Raw genomic sequence first — 21584 nt, forward strand, 5'->3', positions numbered from 1 at the left:
TCAATGGTTGCTTGTATCACAATTTTAACATAAAGGATCACCCAGTTATCTTTCAGAGTCTAAAATTAAAGTCTTCATATCTTTCTATTGTGATTTTGGTGTATGTATGTATTATTAAGCACAAAACCTCAAAAGATCTGGAAAGTGCCATAGAGCAAGGTGCTTTCATAAGGGAAGTAGTTTTTTTTTTTTATTAAAACATTTACTCATTCTTTTTTGAACAGGCAGTTACACAATGTAGTTTTAGCCTGCTGAAGTCAGTGGCTAGATAAAGCAAAGTCACTATCAATGATTTGCTTCTGAATAAAAGCCTTATATCCCAGGAACAGAGCAGGCGCTCCCTGGTGAGTGAGAACCAATACCAGTCAATTCTGCTGGTAGCAAGCAAGATACCTGGATAGAAAAGTAGCACTCCAGAGGCCTCAGGAGTGCTAACAACTCTCTTCTCCCTTGTGCTCAAAGTCTCATTCAATGTATTTACTTCTAGTGTCTACATGAATATGCTCACAAAAAGTCTGAATAAAAACCAGATACCATTTAACATTAGTATGTTATTAAAATTTTACCTCTAGTATTCCTGGTGAGAAGTGACAAATTCAAGCAAATGGTTTTGTTATCACTTTTGGGCTTCATCATGATAAAGAGAAAAGATGTTGCTAAAAATACGACAACCCCTGTCACTTTATTGCTATGGTCTAAGTGATTTGGGCTATTTAGTGATTTCTGTATCATCTAAGACAAACAAATCAAGAACTCCGTTTAAAGCAGTTATTGCAGAAATACACTGTGTGAGGCCCCAGTTAAGCTTTTACTGATTTGAAGTGTTTATCTCAAATAAAAATTAAAAAATACTTTTCACTGAAGGTAACTGAGAAATTGTTTGATTCAACATAAAGACGAAGACACATTTTCTTCTATTTTTTGAGACAGTACACTTTGTGATTCACAGGATAACTTGCATCAGACGCAATTTAATGAAAGCTCTCAAATAAGCGATTTTATTCCTATCCATGATTGCAGACATTTACAAAACCATAACATCTGAGTTCACCTTAAAAAATAACTTATATAAAGCAGTGATATACACAGCACAAAATAGTTCAGGGAGGGGGCAGGAGCAACTTGTAATAATTAAAATGTAAACGTGAAAAAAAGGATGGAATAAAAGTCCCTACTTATTTCTACTTAAGATGTCATGTGATAATATTTTACAATGTCCTGTGGGTCAATGTATGTATGTGTATATGTCTGTATAACATACACATATACAGTACATTCTCTTTCCCACACATATACATACACACATAATTATTTGCAGTTCAGTTTAGGGCAATTCTAATATGCCACTCCGTACAGTTGTTTGAATCACGTTTGGACCCGCTTTCTTCACAAAAGAGGGGAGAGAGCAGGAAATAAAAAGGTTGGTTTGGTGTGACTGAGATTCCTTTGTTTAACTGTACACTGTGATGAATAATTTTCTTCCGTAGTAGTTCTGTGAAGGGCTGACTCACTGTGGTTTTCATGAGGAGACTTGGTAATGGATCACACGCTCATTGTCATGCTAGGGGAGTACTAGAAGGAAAGAAGAATCCATATTTTAACAACAATTCTTTTAGAGATCACTAAGGTTCTTCTTGGTACAACAGAAATGAAGAATTCTAATTTCTTATCATCTTTTATGTGCAAGCTTTTCATCTCATACAACATAAAATAAGAAACTATAAAAAAAGTAAACTGATACAGACTTAACCTAATACTGAAATTTTCAATATTTCCCCTGGAAAGCATCAAGTCCTATTCTCTCCCTGCACCCAGAAGGCTGATCACTACCCAGTCCCTCTGCCTCCTCCCTCCAGACAGATTGATGTTTTTGCAGGCACTTGTAAAAACCTTGGTTAAATTTAGTCCAAGGCTGGATCATAACTAAGTAAGTATGAGGACTAGTCTTTGCCACCTACTAGCTTGTAAACTGAGGAGGCTACCTAACCTGTCTTGACTTCAGTTTCCCTATCTGTAAAGGGGCTTGGGGAAGAAGAGATATAAAATCCCTAAACCAAGTATTTATTGAATACATAGAAAGTGCTCAGCAAGTGTTAGGTTAATATTGTAGGGAAACAAAACAAAAACAAGTGCAAGCTGGCCCTGGGAAGCTCTCATTAAAGCACTGAAAATACTTAAGAAACTAATTTATACTGCAGCATTTAAGCATCTTGCCCATAATCTGTGCTGTAATCTTTTTTTCTGAGACAGGGTCTCACTGTGTCACTCAGGCTGGAGTGCAGTGATCTCAGCTCACTGCAACCTTGACTTCCCTGGGCTCAGGTGATCCCCCCACCTCAGCCTCCCCAGTAGCTGGGAGTACAGGCAGAAGCCACCACACGTGGCTAATTTTTGTATTTTTTGTAGAGATGGGGTTTTACCATGTTGCCCAGGCTGGTCTCAAACTCCTGGGCTCAAGCAATCTGCTCGCCTTGGCCTCCCAAAGTGCTGAGATTACAGGCGTGAGCCCCTGTGCTCGGCCTGTGACTCTAACTGCAATCCAGTCATTTTTGCACGTGAGTAGGAACATCATTGTTACATGCTGACTTGTCAGTTTGATGAGGCTGACAAATGATAAAAGGTGAGGGTTTCAGAGGTTTGGAAAAAAATGGTTTCAAAAATGATTTAGAGAGAAATAAAGAGCAATTATTTTGCTAATTGTGCCACTGTACCCTCATATTCTTGGGGAATAGACTGTGACAGAAAAGTTCTACAGCAGCACCATGCAAGAGAACTTTCTTCAATGACATATCTGTTCTGTGGTCGGTGCTGTCCAACTTGGAGGTCACTAGCCATATGTGCCTACTGAGCACATGCCATGTGATTAGTGCAGTCAAGACACTATATGTTTAATGTTATTTACTTTTAATTTATTTAAGTTTGAGTATCCACATGTGGCTAGTGGTTACATTTTGAACAACACAGCTCTAGACTATCTGAGCTGTGGGGAGAGGCATCTAATCCCACATGTGGGATTGAAGACTCTTTGGATGAAGACAGTTTCTAAATTAAAATATAAATGTGGACCCTGAAATGTGAAATATTTTAAATGTTTTATTGGAAGCTCATGAGGACCAGGGTAAAAGGCAATTACCTTCAACATGCTAATAACAATTGTGCCTCCTGGAAAAAGGCAGATAAAGGCAAAGGGATTGGTCCCAGGCTCCAGGAACCTAACCAGAAGCTGTGATAATCCTGGGTAGGGGAGCACAAACTTTTCAGAAAGTTAGCAGAAAGAGAATAAAATGAAGTGAATTCTAGACAAGCTGAGACCGGCTGCAGAAATCAGAAAGGGCATATAGGTGTATACTGATGTAAGGACGGATTATAGTGTGGAAGCAGGACTCCCCAGGGAAGAGCACAGAGGGGCAGTGGCTCAGCTGGCACATGTCTGGGCCAGATGTCATTAGGGCTCAAACCAAAAGCATGCACTGTTCCTGAGGAAAGGTGGGTGATTAGGCCTGGAAAAGGGTCACTGGACTATAGGAAGAGGATTGTTTAATCCTTTAAACATGCATTACATCAAGGAAAATCTATTAATACTTGTTAATCACTTCACAGCCTACAGTGTTTCAGTACAGGAAAGTGAAATTACATACTTGAACTGATCCTGTAGGTAGGATTATAGTGAGTATATGGTGATTAAAAGGGGAGACTTTTAGACAGATCATAGGAGAACAAAAAAAAGAGGGAGGCTGCCAGAAACAAGAAAAGAGATTCAGTTTAGACAACCTTTCCCCTTGATCATAGCAGCAGAAAAGCAAAGCAAAGCAAACCCCCCAGTTATAGACAAATGCTGATGACATGGAACTGATCCCTGACCCTGTGTCAGAGGGGAACTTACTACCATTTCATCACATCACATTTCATCCTACCATTTCATCATCACAAACATCATACCATTTAATATGTTTACTCAATTGATCCCATGCACATAATGTGATTCTACGTCTCACATTATAAACAATGACAGCACGCTTCAACTATCCAGAGCCTGTGGCTAAACAGAACTATATTTTGGTATTTAAAAGTTTAGAGGCAAGAATAAATAAAAAGAAAATAAGTGGATAGCAAGGTTTTATTAGAGTAGAAAAAAACAGATAATATGGCAAAATGGGCACAGATAAATTTAATCTATGCTTTCTACAGCTACTGTTACTTACAATAAATACTGGTGATTCCATCAGCACTAATATAACTTTCTGTGATGATGATGTTCTAATTCTGTGCTGTTTAGTGCAACAGCCACTAGCGACACACTGCTACTGAGTTCATGAAATGTAGCTAGTACAACTCAGGAACTGAAATTTTTGTTGTTATGTAATTTTAGTTAATTTAATAGGGCAGATAATAAAGATAATCATTCTTTTAAAACAAATATTTTTTTGAGTACACTGTGTCAATAATATAAAACAGTAAAAGATACTAAGCATTTCAGAAAGGACCTCAAGGGAAATGCTTTTTAAAAAAGTTTCTGGGGCCAGGCGCAGTGGCTCATGCCTGTAATCCCAGCACTTTGGGAGGCCAAAGCGGATGGATCATGAGGTCAGGAGATCGAGACCACCCTGGCTAACCCGGTGAAACCCCATCTCTACTAAAAATACAAAAAATTAGCTGGGCGTGGTGGTGGGTGCCTATAGTCCCAGCTACTTGAGAGGCTGAGGCAGGAGAATGGCATGAATCCGGGAGGTAGAGGTTGCAGTGAGCTGAGATGGTGCCACTGCACTCCAGCCTGGGTGACAGAGCAAGACTCCATCTCAAAAAAAAACCAAAAAATTATTCCAGTTAATTCATATGTCAGGTAATGTTAGGAAATAGTGTTAAAAATATAGAATAGCCTTCATTCTACTATATATTGTTAAGAGTGTGTACATATGTAAAGCTATACATATGCATATACTCTATTATCAAGCATTTTTATTTGTTGCTATCATCTCAACACTGGCAACTGTTAACATTTTTTATCTGTGATATTTCAAATGTTTTAAGTCAATCTTACAGAAAAATGTTATTTTGTTACTGATTTGTTGGGAAGTTAAAGAGCGAGGTTGCCCCAGGGAGGAAACTCAGTGAAAAAAATAGAGAAAATGAGGGCCCAATTCAGTCAAAATGGAAGCATCAGCTCCACGCAATACAACTCAGAAAAAGGAGCAACCAGCCGGGCACGGTGGGTCATGCCTGTAATCCCAGCACTTTGGGAGGCTGAGGTGGGTAGATCACGGGGTCAGGAGTTCGAGACCAGCCTGACCAACATGGTGAAACCCCGTCTCTACTAAAAATACAAAAATTAGCCAGGCATGGTGGCACACACTTGTAATCCCAGCTACTCAGGAGGCTGAGCTGGGAGAACTGCTTGAACCCGGGAGGTGGAGGTTGCAGTGAGCCGAGATTGCACCATTGCACTCCAGCCTGGGCGAGAGAGTGAGATTCCGGTCTCAAAAAAAAAAAAAAAAAAAAGAAAGGAAAAACGAGCAATCATCTAATAAAGTTTAATTTTTGAGTAGTACAAATATTTAGTACAGTAAAATAGTTTGTATTTATGCCTGGGTGTCTATATATGCAAAGTGCTATTTACACTCCTAAGGCTGTAAACTGCTCATCTTCGGCCGCCATTACTGAAACTACTTCAAAAAATGAAATAAGGGGAGATAACAAAGTTTCTAGGAAAACTCATAGAATGGGCAAGCAAAAAGGAATTTTGCTATAGATTACTATTCTTCAAAGTAGTAGAAAAGTGGCTTACAATTTTCCAGAAGTAAAGGAAGAGTAGGTGTTAAATGGAGTATCATATTTAGAGACATAAAATATTCATGGTGTACTGTACTGAGACCACACTTCAATGTTTCTATTGTACTGCTGCATCAATATGTGATGACATATTGTAATGTTTATGCCAAAATGCTGTGATATCAGGTTGCCCTGTTTCAAAACTATTCTGTGAGTCTGGCTCTCCTTAACCAGATGGTAAAATGGCTCTTACAAAGCAGTCAACAGCATTACGGTTTGGTTTGGTTAAAAATGTAACCCTTAAAGATATTATTTTAAACGTACACCAACTTATTTTATCTTTTAATGTGAAATGAGATAGCACGCCTTGCAGTGAACTTGTGATTTTTTCCTTATTATGCCCAGTTCATGTACCATAAAATCCAGAGATTTCCATGAAGTCTTTGAACAATGTGTATAAATTTCTGTTTATACATGTCAAGAACACTTTAATTCTTACTACATTTCTGTTTAAGCATCTGTATGATACTTTATTTTCTTAATGAGAGAGAAATAAAGAACAGTTCCTCTACCCTGAGCTAAACAAAAGTGAAATAAATTTAGTATTTATATGATTACATAAAAAAATTGGGGCTGATGTGATTTCTTTACAATAGCAGAAAATGGCAAAGGAGGGGTAAGGGAACGAGAGATAATCTACCATCTTGTTTGTAATTCCTATTTGATGCCATTATTTTAACATCATGTTTACTCAATTGATTATATTTCAGTGCCATGGGAAAATACTTTGTTAAATTAATTCAGGAAATAAGACCAGCTACTTTCTTCACTTGAGAAGCATGAAAAACTATTTTTTTGAACTAAGGTTTTTTGTAGTCTGTACTTTCCAAAACAAACATTTTACAGTTTGAACACTAGGGGGCATCTTTGTTTCTTGAAATAAAGGGTCTTGGTTGTGATCTAAAAAAAAAAAACCTATGCAGTGAAACATTTTTTAATTCGCATTTTGTTTTGTCAAGCATGTTGGCACCGCAAGGTTTATGACTTTGGGCTGGGCATTTTTGTTTCTATATTAATTGAATGAAGCAGCATGTTTGAGTGTGAAGAGAGTAGGATAGTATCTAGTACATAAAGAGTACTCAATAGATATTTGTTCCCTTCCCAGGCCTCCTTCTGTGATTTAACTTCAAGATAAAACTCGACAGATCCTTAAAAGGCAGACTGCTCAAAAATATGTGCTTTCAGACTTATGTGTATTAAACACTAGAACTTGCATGTTCGTTTATTGAAAAACATTTTCTTTCTGAATTCATTAAGGGTTCTGCCTTTCCTTGATTATAGCAAAGCTAACTTATTGGGGATAACAAGGTTATTTACTTCTTCAAAGCCTTACATTTGTCAGCACCAAATCTCTTTTGTCTTTCTTCCTCTCTCCTCTTATTGCTTGACTTTATAAAAAGGTCTAAACAAAAATGTATGGTAGTATGACAGAGAAAGCCACAGATAACAATGATATCATTCACAACAAGTCCCTTCTTCTCAGGAGACAGAAGAACGGAGAAGCTAGTGTGGACCTGCTTCCAAGGCTGTACTACCTTCCAGGGTGGTGGTGCAGTTTCTCAGTCCACCATCAAATTATTTTTCCTTTTACAACGTTTCTGGTGGGGACCAGAGACAAAGAGGGAAGAGAAAGCAGGGAACTTCTGTTTGCCGCTAACTCTGCTGGCAGTCTAGCATTGAACCCGCTTAGGTTCAGGGGCAGGGAGGGTGGGCCAGAAGTTAGGGGTGGAAGAAGCCCTGTTCCAGCTGTTCTCGTTTCTAAATGCACATATTCACAGAGGAATCTGTTGTCTGCCATGTGCATAGTTCATTAGGGATTGAAGGGAGAAGCTGGTGCTTATTCTGTGTAAGGAAGTTCTCCACATCCTGTCATATCTGATTCTTTGCCTCAGTGAGTTTTCTGATGCCAGTTCTGAATTGGCACCCCTCTTCCAACTGTTAAACAAGGCAGCAGTCACTAATGACAAATTTGGGAAGGAAAGAGAGGGGAGAGTTCCTCTTTTCACTGCCCATAAGTGAAAGTCATGTGGAATCTTTTTAAAAAAGTTTTTTTCCAACTCCAAATTAATCATTTCCTCTGACTTTTAAAATACCTGGCTTATATATACATTATAGCACTCATTAATCTGACATGTGTTAGTTATATAAACCTCTGTTTTTCCTATTGGGTTGCATTCTTTGAAAGTAGGTGTTATATTTATTTCAGAATACCTTGGTCTTAACCTGATGCTTTGCATATAATAGGCTCAATAAATGTTAAACTGAATTGAATTATCAAATATCTCACTGAATTATGCCATTTTATTGCTGGTAAAATTACTTGAAAGGAAATCAATGGCTTTAATTAGATAAAAGTGAACATAGGAAAATTAATTTGTCCATAGTTTTGAAGTAAACCACTCAAAGAACCAGGATCTAAAAAACAATTCCCATAATCTTAAGCATTATGACTTAAATTGTGCAGCTTCTCATGTTTTTCCTTATCACTGACAGACTAAATTTTTTTTTACTGTAAATTGTTACACATAAAAAAATTCTTTGTCCTCACTAATCATATATAGCCTGCAAGTAAAACAAACTACAGATCAGCATAATTTTAACAGAGATGAAGTCTAAAAACAGGGGAAGCCTTGTCCCCTGCAAAGGTCCTACGTGGATATCAGAACTAAAAGAATCCACAGAGCACTCAATCTTGTGTTCTGTTTTGGGAATGGAACAGTCACTCTGTATAAAGCAGCCACTCTGTATAAATGTAGACGTGCTATTAGCCAGTGCTTCAAATTCTGATGGTATAACCTCCGGTAAATGCTAAGTTAGGCAAAATGAGGGCAGTCTCTCTTCTGATTCTGACTGTAGTTTGGTAGGTCCTCCCCAATAAATTTTAAGGATGGCATGAATTCTATGAAGATGAAATTCATTTGGGTTTTGAAATCTTTTATGCTACATTCCAATTCAGTGGTTCTTAGCAGAGAATGTACACCAGCATCAGTAACAAAGCTTTTCCACATTCAAGTATGCCCAGCCCCACTCCTGGAAATTCTGATTCACTAAGTCTAGGGAGAGTTCTGGGAAACTGTATTTTAAAAATTTCCACTGGGGTTTCTAATGTGAAATATTAATGTAAAAAAATCATTACATTATGTAGAACTCCTTGAGAAAAGGCACCATTTTGTCTTTTTGGTCTCTCCAATACCTAGCGTATTGCCTTGGCATGTGGTAAGTGCTCAGTAATTGCTTGTTAAATGAATGAACTTTATTGCTTCTCTTTTTGGTTCTGTCTACTTCTATGGAGAAATGGAATGAACTTTTGTGTAATAGTACAATCACACGCAAGCAGTGACTTGGGTATTTAGCTCAGGTTAACAGACCGCCAATTTGGCCCTCAGTCCAGTGAGGTCTACTATATAAAGTAAGAACAGACTTTTAGATTTTGAGGACAGCACTGAAACAGACCTAGTTTTGCAGCAACCTGAGACACTTTAGTAGCATGAAAACTTATAAAAAGTATCAAATAGGCAACCTGTTTCCAGTTTGTTCCTTTACAGTGGAGGTTCTCAATGAGAAAATTGTTATTACGGTTTTTCTAACTATGTACACAAAATAGGAGTAAAAAAGAAAAAGTTTATTTTAAAAATTATTTTCAAAGATATTCCACTTAAAGGTTCTCCTGACTTCTAAAAGATAAACCTGTTGAACTCTAGATAAACAGCAGTACAAGTGGCTTTATGCATTTATTCTAGCAGAAGAGCTTCAGAAATAAAATCTGGGTGTAATATAGTCAAGGGAATACTTACACTCTCACTCTGAAAAGGATTTAAGAAATTTCCCCCCATTTCGCCATCATCCCTTGGAGTGCCCGGTTGATTACTCAGGCTCATATTATTGGGAGAATTCTGTAAACAAGATTTAGAAAACAAGGCATTGTTGAAGATTTTAATTTCCCTCTTGCATTGTACTGTTTCAAATATTGAATCTATAGCAGCATCCCTAAGGACAAATCATACTTATAATTTTAATCTTAAGACTTCTACCACGTATTCTATTTCATTCTTTGCACTTTGACAAGTACTAATGCCTTCCCAAATGAAAATCTAAAAAACAAACAAAAAACCCCCAATAACCTACCACAACTATTTTCTTAGGTTCAGAATCAATATTTATTCAATTTCCCACCCTCAGCTTAGAGAGTTCCTAAAACTCTGGAGAGTTTAAAACATTCCCAGCAGGGGCATGATGAAGAGATCCTACCCACTGATAAGACAAGATGGAACAATAACTCCCTTAGTCATTTCACTAACCAAACTTTGAAAGGTCACTGTTTTAATAAACATTTCCTTTTAATTCTACATGCAGTATACAGATAACACTATTTCAACCATTTTTACATGAACTTTAAGGAAAAAAGAAAGATAGCTAACTACTGTAGTTAAGAACAAGAGACACCTCAGGACTTGAAAATTTATTATGTACTTTTAGAGGAAAAGGGGGCTCAAAAGAAAACTGCTTTAGAACATTTTCCTATCATTACTTTAAGAGTAGATTTACTCTGGAACTTTCCTTGAAGATAAAATGACTGCTATTAGCAATCTAATCAAACACCAAGTTAGCAGTGTATTGCTGCATATTCTATTTAAATTTGCTAGTCTCACTACTACCGCACAATTTTAGCCATGGCAGGATACCTGATACTCCACATCAACAGGAAATATAGAATGACATTGGACTATAAACCATGTTTACACAGTAGTATAACTGTAATGCTTTCAAGGTCCAATTTATTAACTTGTAAAAAAAAAAAAAACTTCAGAGTTAAACATTTTTATTTGTTATTTCAAATGGAAGAAAGAGTTTAGATACTTTTTCCTAAGCTATTCCTATTTATATTGTTTTGGAATTAGTTTTTAGATTTTTTGTTTTAAAGAAATTTGCTCAGAGAATTTTGTCTTAACCACAACAATTTGTATCATAAAAATTAACATTTCATGAATGAGGTATTCCCAGAAGAAAATGGTTAAAATGTAAAGCAGAGACAGGTAGATGAGCTGGTAGAAATGCACTGTGTCTTGTCTTGCTGTGCACCCCGCAGGGAGGATCTGAGAACAAGGATCCTCTGAAGTCCATTGGAGCTCTCTATGTCAAGAAACCCCAAGGACTTGGGAAACATACTTTAATAGCATAAAGAGGATTTTGTTTTTTTTGATTAATTTTTCTCTGAGAATGTTAGTTACCCAAGTATATAGAAAAGCAACTATACTTTGAAATGAATCTGAATATCTTGATTTCCTGGGAAAAAAATTAAGTAAAATTTAACTAACTGCATTATTTTAGAATTCATTAATTATTAAAGTTATTAGTTAAATAAACTGTACCTTGAAAATAGGAATGATAATGCTTACTTAGCTCAAAAAGGAAACTGAATTTATAAAAAAATTGTAAGATTTACTCATAATTTATAAATTCTTTTGGATTTCTGTCATTTTATATATAATGGAGAAACTGGTAATACTACAATAAAATACAATCTAATATATATACACATATATACAAGAAAACTCAAGGATGCAGTCGGAAGCCGCATATTTTACACAGTCAAACAAAGGAGTGAAATGAACCCTCTTATTCTTGTGTAACAATCATACCCCCTGTGGTATCAAAGTGCCATGAGAGAAGCAGCGTATCTCAGATTCAGTTAGGGTGCTTTAAATCTTTGCTGCACATTTGCCATATATCATTTCTTGATTTATAATTCTGAAAGTTTGGCTAACTTCAAACCTGATTCCTACCTCAAAGTGATTTTTAAATATTTAGAATTTGAAAGTAACGTTGCATTGCTAATATTTAAATACATACAAAATACTTCCAATGTTATTATTTCTGATTTACATGCAACCTCTTCATAGCATGGTGGCTCAGCATTATACTCTTGTGTGTGTGTGTGTGTGTGTGTGTGTGTGTGTGTGTGTGTGTAGTGGGGATGGGTATTTAAGGACACTGAGAGGAAGATTAAAAGGATACATTCAACATACAAAACTGAGATAAAATCAGATCTCTGAAACCTATTCCTATTCAGCCTACTGGACCATATTTGAAAAGCTTGAAGTGATAGGACAATCGGGTTTTTTTGGTTTGTTTGTTTTTAACTAGAGTAATCTCCACAAAATTGGAAAACAACAGAAGCTCCTCAGTGGGAAGTCTTAAGAAAACTGTGCTGTCTGTAATCACTGAGTGACATGATGATATGGGCTAAAGGGCACATTCAATATTGGCATCTGAGGGACAGCTAAGATAGTGGTACCAAAAACCATCCCAGAACAGGTTAGGAGGGTGGGTGGCAATGAATTGTGTGTATGCTTCATTTAACTGTAGCTGTATTTGTGTAATATGTCCAGTAGGTTTCATCAATAAGGCAAGAATATGATGTACAAAAAGGACTTAGGTTGGTCAAAAAGTCACTCTACTTGCTTCAGCACAAAAGAGTAACAAGATTACTTTTAGATACATTAGGCTCATCGGTTACAGTTATTTCAATGAATGTGTACTTTATTCCCTACTTTAAGAGTTTTGCTTGAAAAAATATGGTTAGGATTATACTGATTCCAACTTCAAGAAATTTTATTACATTCTCACTTATCATTTCTTCAAGCTGGAAATTCTTTCTCTTAAGCTATGATGTCATACATGAATGTTTATACACACACACACACACGCACACACATACACACATAATACACCGCAAACACAATTTCCTCTGACTGCCATGTTTAACCCTGTTAGACTTCTTGGTCTGATTTCATCTAGCAGGTATTTCATATCTTCTTTTCTTTTTTTTTTTTTTGAGACATGGTCTCTGTCACCTAGGCTGAAATACAGTGGTGAGATCATAGCTCACTGCAGCCTTGGACTCTTGGGCTCAAGTGATGCTTCTGCCTCAGCCTCCTGGGTAACTAGGACTGCAGATGTTTGCCACCACATCTGGCTAATTTTTAAAATGTTCTGCAGAGATGAGATCTCACTATGTTGCTCAGGCTGGTCATGAATTCCTGGACTCAAGCAATCCTCCCAATTTGGCCTTCCAAAGTGCTGGGATTACAAGTGTGGACCACTGTGCCCAGTTCATATCTTCTCTTAATTAGTAAGTTATTATCCCTTCTCCCATCCTTAAAAATTATTCCAAACCTTTTAAAACTTTTTAAAATTCTAAATTTTTCCATTTTCAAATTAAAAAAGTGAACATTTATAGAAACTGTGGCTCTGCCTATAATTAGAATAAAATAATAATGACATTATTCTAAGTAGTGGATTTTGAACTGCTTTCTCACAGGGTGCCAACAGTGAGTCTTCTAGAGTGTTGTTTTGACTCTGCTAGCTCCCTCAAAGAATAAACTGTCAGTCATTCTCCCAGTGAGTACAACTGAGCTAGAACTCAGGTCAGCACACCTGAGATGATGGTGTAGATCTCTAGTCATCTACCAGCTCCCTTGTGAATGGCATAGGATCTCTAACTGGAACCAAAGTTCTTGAGGTCAGAATGCTTCAGGTTGAAAATACTTTCTTGATAATTTATTAAATATGATATGATCAGAGCTTGTCTTTTCACATACATGTTTTTTTCAAACTCAAAAATATAAATGTGAGATATGTTAATGTGAACTGCAGAATTTCTTTAGCTGCTTTTCTTCTAAGAAAACAAACCGGCTGGGTACGGTGGCTCATGTCTGTAATCCTAGCACTTTGGAAGGCAGAGGCAGGTGGATCACGATGTCAGGAGTTCGAGACTAGCCTGGCCAGCCTGGTGAAACCCTATCTCTGCTAAAAATACAAAAATTAGCCAGGCATGGTGGTGCGTGCCTGTAATCCCAGCTACTCAGGAGGCTGAGTCAGCAGAATTGCTTGAACCTGGAAGGCAGAGGTTGCAGTGAGCCGAGATTGTGCCACTGCACTCCAGCCTGGGCGACAGAGTGAGACTCTGAGTCAAATAAAAAAAAAAAAAAAGAAAACAAACCATATACTTCTCTCTACCCGCAACCCCAACTCCAAGGAAAAAGATTTTTTGTTTCATTAATTAAATGGGTGACCCCTCAGTTATTAAAGGGATGAAAGGAATTTCATATATCATCTTTAAAAGTCTTCTAAATTAAAGATAAACTCTGCGTTCTGAGAATGAGGCATATGAGTTTTACTAGGTAATGCTCAACTCAGCAAGAAATAATTTTGAAACTTCATTGGAAGCTTTGAATTCATTTTGCTTACTGAAATAGTGCCATCAAAGTACAATTGATAGTGTGAGTTCCTAGCCTTGTCCACAAAAGATTGTATAGCTAATGAGAAGAAAGATATTCAATGTCTGTATAGCACTTCATAGCCCTTAACATATGTTCACACTCGATTCTCAACAATTTTATGAAGCAGGCAGGGAATGAACTACAAGTTTTATGTTACAGCTAAGCAAACTATGCCTATGAGAGATTAAGTAACGTGTTCCTGCAACTTGTAAGTACTGTAGTAGCATCAGGTTTTCTGATTCTCAATTCAGTACTCTTTATCTTACATATAAAGTGGATAAAATAGAGTATCTATGCAATAAAAAGTAGAAAAACAATTGAAGTAGTACTTATACACAACATTTAAAATGGAGTAAAAATTTTTTTAAAAAATATGTGATACTGGTGCTGACAAAATACAGATTTAACTGGAGAACTATAGAGCTGTGGCTAGAGACCTAAGAGGGACTTTAAAAATTACTAAGCGATGGCTGGGCGGGATGGCTCACATCTGTAATCCCAGCACTTTGGGAGGCCGAGGTGGGTGGATCACCCAAGGTCAGGAGTTTCAGACCGGCCTGACCAACATGGAGAAACCCCATCTCTACAGGCACATGCCTGTAATCTCAGCTACTTGGGAGGCTGAGGCAGGAGAATCACTTGAACCCAGGAGGTGGAGGTTGCGGTAAGCTGAGATGGTGCCATTGCACTCCAGCCTGGGCAACAAAAGCAAAACTCCAACTCAAAAAAAAAAAAAAAAAAAAAAAAAAAAAAAAAATTACTAAGCAATAATGGTCAAGGCTGTCTTTTGATTCACAAATAAAATTACTAGAAAAAAACGGGATGGAAATGAACGATAATGAATGATGCCAGGAAAACAAAAGGAAGAAGAAAGCTTCTTGAGATAGCTGAACATGTGCTGGAAAAGGAAGAAATGTGGGAAAAGCAGAGTTAGACTGTGACTGTGCATACCTCGGAGTCAAAGACTGAAAAAATTAGGGTGGGAGTGGAAAGAGGCAGGGAGAGAAAGAATCTGGGGCAGCGGGTATACAATGTGCACGATGCTGTTGATGCATCTTAAGAGAAAAAGTGACTATGGTGCAACAGGCACTAATGGTACCATCACCCAGGGTCGGCCAGCTTAGAGCCCAGAGCCAATGAACCTGGAGCAGACGTGGTGTAGAAATGAGATGCGTAGGAACTCATTTGAAGGCAGATTTAACTAGTCAATTCTAGCACATTAAGTGGCATGTTTATTACTGGGGGATAAATCTTACATTAATTTAAATGCATATTAACTTTGCTTTATAAAAGTTTTTATTTATCCTATTTGTTCGAGCTCCTCTGTTAAACTGAACTTCTTGAGGGCAGAGAACATATCTTGTTTATCTTTGGACTTTTAGAGCCCAGCATAATGCCTCAGTGCGTCAACATTTACTGAATGAAGGAGCTCCTGCCTAAGAATAAACCACTTGAGCGTAGAAATCGTGTTTGTTGTTAGGGAAGTCTTTTCTATGTCCCCAGAGTGCAGAAGGCAACACCCAGCACACACAGGTACACACTGGATGGTCAGTTACTGCTTAGAGCACAAGCAATGCATCATTAGGTAAGAGAGTGTTATGAGGACTGGGCATGGTATGGTGGAAAAACTTGTATCCAAAAACAGGCATGGGAAAGTAAGCAGAAAAGGAATAGCAACCGATCTGACATGAGGGCAGATTAGAAGACATTTAATTCACCATTATGACTTTAAAAAATTTTTAAACTTTTACAAATTATGAAGTACTTTCCCATATAGAATTTTATTACTTTCCCATATGGAATTTTGTTTATATCTATCTTATGTAAAAGGTTTTAGGTAGTTAGTAAAAATTTTAGGAAGATGGCCTAAAACTATCTGGATGATCCTACTTTTCTGTAATTAAGAATCCATCTGTAGATACAAGAATATGCTTCTCAAATATGGCATCAGAAATTTCACTGGTGACCACAAAGCACAATTCGGCTAATTAAATTGTTAGAAATACCTGAGATGCTGGGTGCAGTGGGTCACACCTGTAATTCCAGCACTTTTGGGAGGCCGAGACGGGTAGAGTACCTGAGGTCAGGAGTTCGAGACCAGCCTGACCAACATGGTGAAACACCATCTCTACTAAAAATACGAAAATTAGCTAGGCTTGGTGGTATGAGCCTTTAATCCCAGCTACTCAGGAGGCTGAGACAGGAGAATTGCTTGAACCCAGAAAGGGGAGGTTGCAGTGAGCCTAGATTGCACCACTGCACTCTAGCGTGGGCAACAGAGCAAGACTCCTCAAAATAAAATAAAATAAAATAAAAATAAATAAATAAATAAAAGAAGTATCTGAGAGCCAACACATTCATGGTAATCTGACTTGCAAAGGTCCAGAGAGAAGGCTCTAATAAAGTTACATAGGGAATTTTGTTTTGAAAACCGGCTCCATAAATACCATTTCTCACAGAGGTAAGCTAGTACTCATTATAAATATTTATCTATTTTTAGAAAAGAAAAAGACCTTTCTGATTTTTTCTAAACATGATTGTTTCTAAACATAGACATCCAAAATACATGTGGAGCTTGTGAGGCAAAGCAGCCAGGCAACAGAGTTATAATGCCAGAATTCCAATTAAATATTTTTTAAAACTTGAAGTCTTAATTTAAAATGTTTTTTAGCTCAATCAATCTTATTTTATTTTTCTTGGCAGCAGGAATTTTACATTATTATACATAAATATAAAGTCATCCCTTAATGAATTTCTCTATTTATTGATATAGAACAGACTTCTAAGAGAGTCATTCTGGTGGTAGCGAATAATTAGTTCTCATCAGTAATTCTAGATATATTTGACTCACTGAGAACTATTTTAAATTCATCATGACCTAAATAGTATTTAGATACTATTCTTCAAAAATATAAGGCATTTTAATAAAGGATTCACTTTAGATACTCAAACTATTGAAAGAGGGAAAATACAAACACATACTAATGGAAGGCTCACTTTCCTGCTTGTACTAATATAATTTTCCTCTAATCACTTTCTTACTCTATTTTGGGAACTAGAACAATTATTGTGGAAATCAGCATTTTCTAATGAAGGTTTGCAAGATGAATTGGATATGTAAATGCAATGCCCTCATGATATATAATTACCACTTTTTCAAATTTATCTCTCCTCACATTTCTTTAGACATCTTTACATTTTCAAAAGATTATCTAAATTCTGTAAGTTTGCTTTACAAATAAGTAACATCTTAATGTGATTAAATTTGTTATTACTTGGGTGTCAATTAATAATGTATAGTATGTCCTGTTAATTAATCTTAGCATATTTAGAAACATTCTTAAAAGACTTATTTTACCCTTTCCTGCAGATAATATGCATTAGTATTCTTAACTTCCAATTAATTATACCTGGTCTTCTACTTTCAAACTATTGTTCAAGAACAAAATTCTGATTAAAAACAACACAGAATACACAGCACTCACCTTGGAAATACTGTCCATATCTCCTGAGCCTGAAACAAAATATAAAAATAAAGCCTTTATTAGGTAAGATTTCATTTATAAATTAAACACTCCTTTAATTTAAATAAGTGAAGTATATTATATTTTCCAGTGTATAGTTCCTGAGTTTTTAAATCTGAAAAAATTCCTCTTCTTTTACACAGTATAGTGAATCAGTACCATCTGATGGAAAATGCAAGGAGTTCTTTCCTTAGTTCCCAATCATTTTTTTTATGGAAGCATGAAGAAAACTGTTGTTATCATAGATTCCTGAATGTGAAATTTTAGAAAGACCATTTATATACCCTACCCAATTAAAAATATAAAATGTATATATAACATATAGATATCTACATATATTTTTTGAAAATGATGCTGTAAATCTGATAAAATATAAAATGAACACTTGCAACAATGTTTGACAATATTTTAAACCATACTTTACTATAATAACCAAAAGCTAAGTATTAATATTAAAAAGTTGATAGCAATGAATATTCATGACAATTCTTCAAAATTAAAAATGTCTTTAAATATTATATTTTTATTTTGATCCTTGGAAGAAATAAACAATCAATATTAATTTCTTTTCTTATGTAAGAAATAGAGACCGGGCACAGTGGCTCAGGTCTGTAATCCTAGCACTTTGGGAGGCCAACGTGGGTGGATCATTTGAGGTCCGGAGTTCGAGACGACCCTGGCCAAACATGGGGAAACCCCACCTCTACTAAAAATACAAAAATTAGCTGGGCATGGTGGCGGGCCCCTGTAGTAGTCCCAGCTACTTGGGAGGTTGAGGCGGCAAATTCATTTGAACCTGGGAGGCAGAAGTTGCAGTGAGCTGAGATCACGCCACTGCACTCCAGTGTACGTGACAGAATGAGACTGTCTCAAAAAAAAAAAAAAAAAAGAAACAGAATCATACATTAACTAACAGAACAATAATCAGATCTTTTCCACAATATTAACTTTACTTTAAACAATTTTACTTCTGACAATTTTCCTAGCATAAAAATAATATAACATTTTAGTGGCATAGTATCAGTCAGCATTACTAATAAAGCTAGCCCTTATTAACCTAAGTTGCAAATAAACAGGCATAATAAATGATTAAATACTGAATGCATATATGCAATCATATATATATGTGTATATAAAATATGTACAGTAATGTTCATTATAGAAAGCAATGAGCCAGTTGCCAAGCATAGGTAAAAATCTTCTGAAAATTATATTCTGGTGACTATGATAATGAGAGCCTTTTAACTATACCAAATATCTTTTTTTTTTTTTTTTTGAGACTGAGTCTCGCTCTGTCGCCCAGGCTAGAGTGCTGTGGCTGGATCTCAGCTCACTGCAAGCTCCGCCTCCCGGGTTCCCACCATTCTCCTGCCTCAGCCTCCCGAGTAGCTGGGACTACAGGCGCCCGCCACCTCGCCCGGCTAGTTTTTTGTATTTTTTAGTAGAGACGGAGTTTCACCGTGTTAGCCAGGATGGTCTCGATCTCCTGACCTCGTGATCCGCCCGTCTCGGCCTCCCAAAGTGCTGGGATTACAGGCTTGAGCCACCGCACCCGGCCCCAAATATCTTTTTGTGAATAGTTCTACAAATAACAATATTGCAAAGTGAATTATTTTGCAATAAATTGGAAAATAAAATTCAAGAATGGTGCTGTCCAACAGAATTTTGTGCAATAATAGAAATGTTTCTCTGTGATGTTCATTAAGGTAGTCATTAGCTACAAGTGGCTGCTGTGTACCTGATATGTGGCAGTGCAACTGAAGAACTGAATTTTAAAATTTTCTTAATTTAAAATCAAATAGTCACACATGGCTAGTGGCTAATGCAATTGGACAGTGCAAATCAAGACTTTGCAATCTAGGCAAAATAAGTATAAATTTTTAAAAGCTCAAAAGTCTCTTAGTGTACTGCAAATAATTTCTTGATTATTGAAAGATTTTCCAAGTATCAGAGGGAGGCATTTCCTGACCTTAGGTGGGGAAGCGAAATCTGTATATAACCTAAATTACTCATGAACATATTTTTTCCAACTTATGTAAAAGATGAACCCTTTCCAAAGAAAAAAAAAATCATAACTCCCACCCCCATTGTCAACTTTTAAATTAGTTTATGGTCATGTTACTTAAACATACACAAACATAAAAAGTGTTTTTTGTTTGTTTTGCATTTAACTTATGTGAATGCAAAACAAATATAACTATCTTGTGTGGTATGACCCAGTCAATTTTGCAACACTTGTCTGTATTTCTCACTAGTGTTAGAGTTTTCATTCACCTTGCAGCTATTTAGATTCATATGGTAAGAACGCATAATTTATAAAGTATGTTTTCTTTTTCTTTTTTTTTCTTTTTTGAGACGGAGTTTTGCTCTTGTCACCCAGGCTGGAGTGCAATGGAGCAATCTCAGCTCACTGCAACCTCCGCCTCCGGGGTTCAAGCGATTCTCCGCCTTAGCCTCTCGAGTAACTGGGATTACACGCACCCGGCACCCTGCCCAGATAATTTTTTTTATTTTTTTATTTTTTTGAGACAGAGTCTTGCTCTGTCACCCAGGCTGGACTGCAGTGGTGCGATCTCGGCTCACTGCAAGCTCTGCCTCCCAGGTTCACGCCATTCTCTTGCCTCAGCCTCCCTAGTAGCTGGGACTACAGGCACTCACCACCGTGCCTGGCTAATTTTTTGTATTTTTAGTAGAGATGGGGTTTCATCGTGTTAGCCAGGATGGTCTCCATCTCCTGACCTCGTGATCCGCCCGCCTCGGCCTCCCAAAGTGCTGGGATTACAGATGTGAGCCATGGCGCCTGGACTATAAAGTATGTTTTCAACCGTCGGTCACATACTTGAAATGGTCTTTATCACGAAGACAATGTAGGCAGTGTTCTCTTAAAAGAAAATCATTCAAATTATCCAGAATATGATTAACAATTTTATGTTAAAAAGGAAGCAAACATAAAAATTCAAAAACAAAATTAAGAAATTTTTGGAGAGAAACTGAAGTTCTTCTGAGACTGTGTCCATAGAACTCGAGACAAAACAACAACAACAAAACAGCTGCAAGAATACTGCAGCCTTCTGGGTTGGGCAAGCATGACACGTGCCCATAGCAGCAATGTCTCCTTTTATGGTAAGACATGAGATTTCTATAGGTTAAAGTAAATAACTGTGAATATGAACTAGAACAATTCTCACACTTCTGATCTTCAAGTGATCTATAGTTATAACCAATAAAATGTTGATTAAACTATCTGTTTGAGGTAAAAGTTGAAGTGTTTAAAAATGAGTAGCTGGCTATGGAAGAACTTTGGAAACTGTAATATCCACTATGTAGAATTAAGGTTTTCTTCTGAATTTATTCTAAACATCAAATTGAAAAGCCTTACCTAAAGAGCCATTCATGTGATGTGACTCCATTCCTCCTAATCCACCCATGGGACCATCTGACCCAGGGCCCATTGGAAACTATTTTAAAAATGAAGAAAATCACTGTAATCACACTGAAAACAATGGCTTATCTCAATTTTACAATATATTTAACATTACAAGACACTGCCACAACTTATTTTTACTTTCAAGCTATGGAGATCTTTTACTTGATGTTTTTCAGCCTTGTGGATTCTCTAACTGGACTGTTCACCTCTCTCATATCATTTTCTCTGTATTCCACATATAGACGTTTAGCTTAATCCTCAATTATCTCCAAATTTTTCTTCTTCAGATATACTCAGAAACTATATAAATTCCAGTGCAAATTAGAAGATAAGCATTTTCCTCTATGATATTGACAAATTTTCTATTGAAAACCAAAGGTGGTTCTTAAGAAGCTGTTAAGGGTATTGGCTTATTAATAAGAAAAATTCAATGTCATTATGACAACATTAATATTTTTCTTAGCAGGCAATCTGTCTTTGTTTAAATGGATATAATAAATAATTTCATCTTATAGGTTAAATACA

The 21584-nt window shown here is 36.6% G+C and overlaps 1 protein-coding gene across 27 annotated transcripts in view; it reads right to left on the minus strand.

Moving 5' to 3' along the window:
* Nucleotides 1-944: 944 nt before the first annotated feature.
* SSBP2 (single stranded DNA binding protein 2) overlaps nucleotides 945-21584 on the minus strand; it is a 329142-nt gene continuing 308502 nt past the window's right edge. For 17 of the 27 annotated variants that reach the window (XM_078004238.1, XM_078004236.1, XM_078004231.1 and 14 more), the window contains 4 exons: nucleotides 21012-21090; nucleotides 17594-17622; nucleotides 9621-9719; nucleotides 971-1572 (listed from right to left, as the gene is read on the minus strand). In XM_078004238.1, coding sequence (XP_077860364.1) covers nucleotides 1543-1572; nucleotides 9621-9719; nucleotides 17594-17622; nucleotides 21012-21090 — 237 coding nt within the window. In that variant the 3' untranslated portion in view covers nucleotides 971-1542. 27 annotated transcript variants of the gene reach the window in all.

The sequence above is a fragment of the Macaca mulatta genome, chromosome 6, assembly GCF_049350105.2.
Source record: "Macaca mulatta isolate MMU2019108-1 chromosome 6, T2T-MMU8v2.0, whole genome shotgun sequence".
Classification (NCBI taxonomy): Eukaryota; Metazoa; Chordata; class Mammalia; order Primates; family Cercopithecidae; genus Macaca; species Macaca mulatta.